The sequence below is a fragment of the Sorex fumeus genome, unplaced genomic scaffold, assembly GCF_029834395.1.
Source record: "Sorex fumeus unplaced genomic scaffold, SorFum_2.1 ptg000128l, whole genome shotgun sequence".
Classification (NCBI taxonomy): domain Eukaryota; kingdom Metazoa; phylum Chordata; class Mammalia; order Eulipotyphla; family Soricidae; genus Sorex; species Sorex fumeus.
The window spans coordinates 19,357,555-19,363,410 of record NW_026606185.1 but is presented as its reverse complement, the minus strand read 5'-3'; the positions used below and the strand labels follow the sequence as shown (position 1 = coordinate 19,363,410).

The following is a 5,856-nucleotide window of genomic DNA, read 5'->3' as shown; positions in this document are numbered from 1 at the left end:
GTGGAGTCAGAATGCTACTGAACATCCTGCCTGCACAGGAAATCCTTTACAACAAAGCCTGATCCAACTCAAAATGTTAATCATACTGAGTTTGTGAAATCCCATCCTAGGGACTGGTGCAACTGCTGGAAGGAAGAAGTCTAGAACTCTCTGGTACTAATAGCCAACACCCAATATATGCAACTGTGAAAGGAGCAAGAAATAAACTCTTTGTGGATGAAGACATAGGATGAGGTGGGGGTGAGGGCTGCTTGTTTAGCTAGCAACTGACTTGGAATAACACTATGGAGTATTGCTTCAATCTGAATCCCAGCATACTTGTCTGCAGTGCCGACCCTTCTATGCAAGCTTTATGGGATGGTCCATTTTGTTTAGGGTTTGAAACAAGCTAAACATTATTATGAAAACTGCATCTTCATGGTCTTGGAAACAGTTCAGGAACTAATAAATGTGCTTGCCTTGAAATTAAGTGACTCCCATCCAACCCTGAACTAGGTACTAGGAGTTAGTCCTGAACACAGAGTTAGAAACATGTCCTAATCACCAAAGGTGTGGTCCAGAAATAAAATGAAAGAAAAATAATAATATAAAACTTTAAGTTAGAGGCAGTAGAGATTCATGGAAGACCTTTACATTTCTATCACTACATAACAGACTGACTCCAATTCTGAAAGTAGACACCCACAATTGTTAGGAATCCTAGCCACTACAGAGAGAGATCTCTCTGAGTCAGCACCTCCATCATTGAAAATATGAGGCAAATCTGTCCCAATTCCCTTTATGAAGAGGCTTAATTTGGGATTAAGGCTAAGATATCTCCTCTATTTCAATTATTCTCAAATGAGAGGCCTCTTTCTATGGATTCCATGTTCAAATGTTCAGTTTTGTTTTATAAGCAACTTTGACAACTAAAGATCTGTCTTAATATTAGCAAGTTTCTTTACCCTGGAAAGTGAAAGGTTAATGTCAAGCTGAAATATGACTGTATGGATGATTGTGAACCATCAAATTGACTTCTTATTAGATATGATGAAGTTGACATCAAGTGGATAAGAGACTTGCCCAAGCAGGAGAACAGGGATATAAGTCCATATCACTCATCAGCCTTTCTTGCCTTTTGCCTCTTAGTTGCTTTTAGAAGCCACGTTCTTGGCATCACATCTGTGTGCCACCTTTTTCATTTATGAAACATTTTGCTGCTCCACTAGGCAATTAGAGCAGAAAGCTCTGCCATGTCATATTGATCTTTCCTGTTCATATGTATAATTAACTGTTAACATTTTGTTATAGTCAAGGTTTCCCCGGGTTCCTCATGACCCTTGACTCATGAAGTTCTTAGACCTCTGAATGCTGTGAGTTAATTAATTTTTCTATGTGCACATATAAAACAAGGAACCTGGAGTTTTTTTTTTTTTTTTTTTTTTTTTTTTTTACCAGCACAATCATTACTTTTTTTTATTTTCATAGAGTTGTTCACAATAATTGATTACATCCAATATTTCAACAGCAATCCCACCACCATTACACCTTCCCACCGCCATTATTTAGGATTATCCCACCACCACTCAAGACTGCCCCACAGGCAGATGCTAAATCTTATATTTTGTATTGCTTGTTATGGATAGCAGGAGATGTCTGTAAGGGTCTATCTCACAGTGATGCAACAACAAAGTACAATAAAAAATTAGATGTCTCACAGCCACCGTTGCAACCGTGCACTAATGGAATTCCAAAATTTTAAATAATTGGGGTCCAGAGACAGCTCTGTAGCTTGCAGCTCTCTTCCAAGATTCATTTGTGAGTCTCAGGATCATGGTCGCTAATGCACTTAAATGGTGCCCGGAGGCAGTTGTGCCAACACAATCTTAATGTAAGAAGGAGCAGGATCTAGGAAAGATCCAGTCACCTCAGGACCATCCTTGGACACTCTCCACCAAATCCTCGGCTGACCCAACCACCTCCACTGAGTTCTTCCAGAGCATCAATCCCCCCAAAAGACAAGAGTTTGCATCAAAGAGCACAAACTCTCTGAAATTTATTAATCACTTAATCACTTAATCACTTAACTTCCCGTTAGTCGTCGATTTGCTCGAGCGGGCGCCAGTAACGTCTCCATTTGTCCCTGTCGCGTGCTAGTGTAGCCCAATGGCATCTCTTCGCTCCGGGAACATGGAGGGCCTCAAACCGATCGTTCATGACCTTGACAAAGAAGTCTGACCATCTGGTAGGTGGGCGGCCACGCGGTCTCTTGACATCCCGTGGAATCCAATCAGTAACAGCTCTAGTCCAACGGTCGTCTTTAAATCTCATTACGTGACCAGCCCATCTGATTTTCGACACCTTGGCAAATGAGACAGCGTCCCTGATCCTTGATCGTCGACGGATGTCAGAACTCCGGATTCGTTCTCTCATTTGAGTGAAACGTGATATTCCAAGCATAGCTCTTTCTATTCTTCTTTGGGAGACCTGAATGGCGTTCTCATCTTGTTTGCGTAGGGCCCAGGTCTCTGAGGCATATGTTAATGCAGGAAGAACAGTGGAATCAAAGAGATGTGCCCGGAGCCGGAGGTTCTTCGTCCTCTTAGCTATTTCTTCGACGTTCTTGAAGGCGTTCCAAGCCGCTCTCTTCCTCCTGCGCAGCTCGGGTGCCAGGTCATTTGTCATGTTGACCTCTCGACCTAGGTACACATAGCTGTTGCATTCGGAGATGGTCGTTCCATTGAGAGCGAATGGGGCGTCAGGAACAAGGCTGTTTCTCATAAACATTGTCTTCGTAAGATTCAGCTGTAGTCCTACCTTTCCACACTCACGGTCAAAGTCGGCCAGCATTTGTGCCGCTTGGCTGATGTTTGGTGTTATTAAAACAATGTCATCAGCAAAGCGGAGGTGGTGTAGTTGCCGACCATCTATCTTCACTCCCATTCCTTCCCATTCCAGTCGTCGCATGATGTTCTCGAGGGTGGCACTGAAGAGTTTTGGTGAAATGGTATCACCCTGCCGCACCCCTCTCTTGACATCAACGATCACTTCTTTGTAGAATGGTGAGATCCTGGTAGTGAATCCGCAATACAGCTCACGGAGGATCCTGATGTATTGGGCTTGTATGCCCTGATTGGCTAGGGCTTCAATGACCGCTTCCGTCTCAACAGAATCAAAGGCCTTCTTTAAATCAATGAACGTTAAGCAGAGCGGCATCTTGAACTCCCGAGAAACCTCAATGAGTTTGGTTATCGTGTGGATATGGTCGATGGTGCTGAATCCTTTGCGGAACCCTGCTTGCTCACATGGTTGTCCTTCATCTAGTGTTCTGCCAATCCTATTCAGGATGACTCGAGTGAACAACTTGTAGATGACAGACAATAGGCAGATCGGGCGATAGTTGCCAATGTCATGGATGTCTCCCTTCTTGAACAGTAGTACGGTCCTGCTGGTTTTCCATTGAGATGGAACCTTGCATTCAGACAGGTAGCGAGTGAAGAGCCGAGCCAGTGTATTGATGAGTACTGACGGCAGGTTCTTCAGGTGTTCAGGTCTGACCTTGTCTGGGCCAGGTGCTGTTTGCTTCTTTACTGACGAAATGGCGTGTCGGATTTCGGAAGGGAGAACGTTGGGAACGACATACCCATCCTGTGGAATTTGGTATGTCGGCAAGTGGACATGGCTATCGAAGAGATTTGAGTAGAAGTCATGGATAATCTTCTCCATTGCCGTTCTGGAGGATGTGATGGATCCATCAGGACGTCGGAGGGCAGTCATCTTGGTCTTATAGTTGGCGAAGGACAGGCGGGCGTTACGAATACTTTTCCCGGCTTCTGCCGCATCTACCAGTACTTCTGCTCTTCTCTCTTTGAGGTCTTCCTTGATCGCATCTCTGCACTGCTTTGCAAGCTCGGACGTTAGCTTGCGGTTGCCTGAGGCATGCGCCAAACCACGCTGGCGAATTAGCTCAAGAGTTTTCGAAGATAGGCGACTTTTTGTGGCTATCTCTCTCTTGGCGTTCCTCGCACATTCATGGAGGTGCTGAACCAGTCGATCGTATTCCTCGTCAATGTTGTCAACAATGGCATCTTCCCATGTTGCCGCAATAGTACCAAAGAGTTCCCAGTTGGTGGTCGTTCTGGGAGTTCTCTTTTTGAACTTTGCAGCCCTTTGCAGCCCTTTCTCCCCGCTCTGTGAAGTAGAATTTTGCACGAAGGAGACGGTGGTCCGATCCCGTTCGAAATTTTGGGACAACAGCGACATCAGTCAGGCAAAACCGTCGATTGAATATGATGTGGTCTATTTCGTTGTGGAATCGTCCACCGGGAGACTCCCATGTCCATCGTTTAGATTCTGCCTTCTGGAACTGTGAGTTACCATGAATGGTCTTGGTCGACATGATGAACTCAGACAGTCTCTCACCCTGTTCGTTCCATTCTAGGCCATGGGTTCCGATGTGAAGTTCTTCAGCTGATCTTCTCGGTCCTATCTTGGCATTAAAATCACCCACAATGATCTTGTAGAAGGTGTGGTCTTCTTTATAGAACTTCTCTAGCTCCATGTAGAACTTCTCGATTTCTCTTTCATCATAATGAGATGTTGGTGCGTAGACAACGAGGATTCACTAATAATAACAAATACCTTCGCGCACCAACAATTCAGGCTGACAGAGCTCATCCCTTTTCCATCCTGTCACCAGTGTAACCCCAACATACCCCCAAACCAGTGAAACAAAGCAGGAACACAGTCACCGGGGGAGCAAGGTTCGGGGATGTGCATCAGACGAGACACAGAACCAGGGAGACAGGGTGGTCCAGGGACTTCCTCTCCTGTGTTCCAGCTCCTCAGGGAACAGCTGCCAGGAGCAGTTGCCGCTTTAGCTCAGAGACATCAAACTCATCAGAATTGCTGATGCAGAGTGTCAAGATGACGCTGTAAGGATGAGGAGGTGAGGGCTCATCCTGCAGGGAGGGTCAATTTCCAATGTCAACATCATGGAGCTCCACTGCTTTCACGTCATGGTTCTGGGACTCCACGTCCTCCATCTTCTTCCCACCAAAGAGCCCGTAGCCCACACTGGCCCCCGCCAGCAAGGCCAGGCCGAGGTAGGCAATGTAGGTCATGGCGGTCAGCATCAGCAGGTAGCTCAGGCCCACCTGGAGCACATGCAGCGTCGTCTGCAGGAGGTGAGTTACGCTCAGCAGCTGTGGCCAAGGCTGCTCCTTGGGGCGGGTTCCATCTGGCCTCGGGAACGGCGAGCACTGGGCGCAGAGCCCCTCGTGGGCTCTTTTGAGTCCCTCGTAGCCCAGGGCCAGCAGAAACACGGCCATGACAGCTAGGGCCATAGCCGCAGCTGAGTCAACTAGCAGCCCCGAGAACAGCAGCTCCACGTTCCTGTAGTCAAAGTAGAAGGTCATGGGCATCGTGTGTGCGCTGCCCCCGTGGGAGTGGAACCTGGAGTTTTTAATAGAGAAGACGTTTGGTACAAATATTGGTTGTTATATTAAGTCAGCTTTGAAAGAAACACTAACAAAGAAGCAACTAAACAAGACAGTTCTTTCTAGTTCCAACAGAGAGGCAGCAGATTTGCAAATATATGCAAAATGAAAATTTATATTTAGGTTTATGTGAATATAACTTGAGTATCATTCCTATTAAAGAAACTGATGCAGTTTCTAAAAGAAGAGCAATGTCTGGGTGCATTATTATTTGAGTGTGCTAAAGTACTAGCAAGCCTTGTTACTCTACCCACCTAAACCAAATCCTACTGGCACGTCCTGACAAGCACAGAGTAGGTGAATGAGAAACTCATTGAGGAGAGAATCCACTGATGGGTTGTTGAAAGCACACTATAATGTGTTCTCTGAATTCAAAGAT

At 45.8% G+C, this 5,856-nt stretch overlaps 1 protein-coding gene across 1 annotated transcript; it reads right to left on the bottom strand.

Annotated features, from left to right (window-relative positions):
- Positions 1 to 4,952: 4,952 nt before the first annotated feature.
- On the bottom strand, positions 4,953 to 5,402 carry LOC130045505 (high affinity copper uptake protein 1-like). The gene has a single exon (XM_056138438.1). The coding sequence runs from the start codon at positions 5,400 to 5,402 to the stop codon at positions 4,953 to 4,955; it is 450 nt and encodes a 149-aa protein (XP_055994413.1).
- Positions 5,403 to 5,856: the final 454 nt, after the last annotated feature.

What these genes read in the sequence shown, in the direction of transcription:
- LOC130045505 (XM_056138438.1), bottom strand. Translation starts at nt 5,402, where the DNA reads ATGCCCATGACCTTCTACTTTGACTACAGGAACGTGGAGCTGCTGTTC.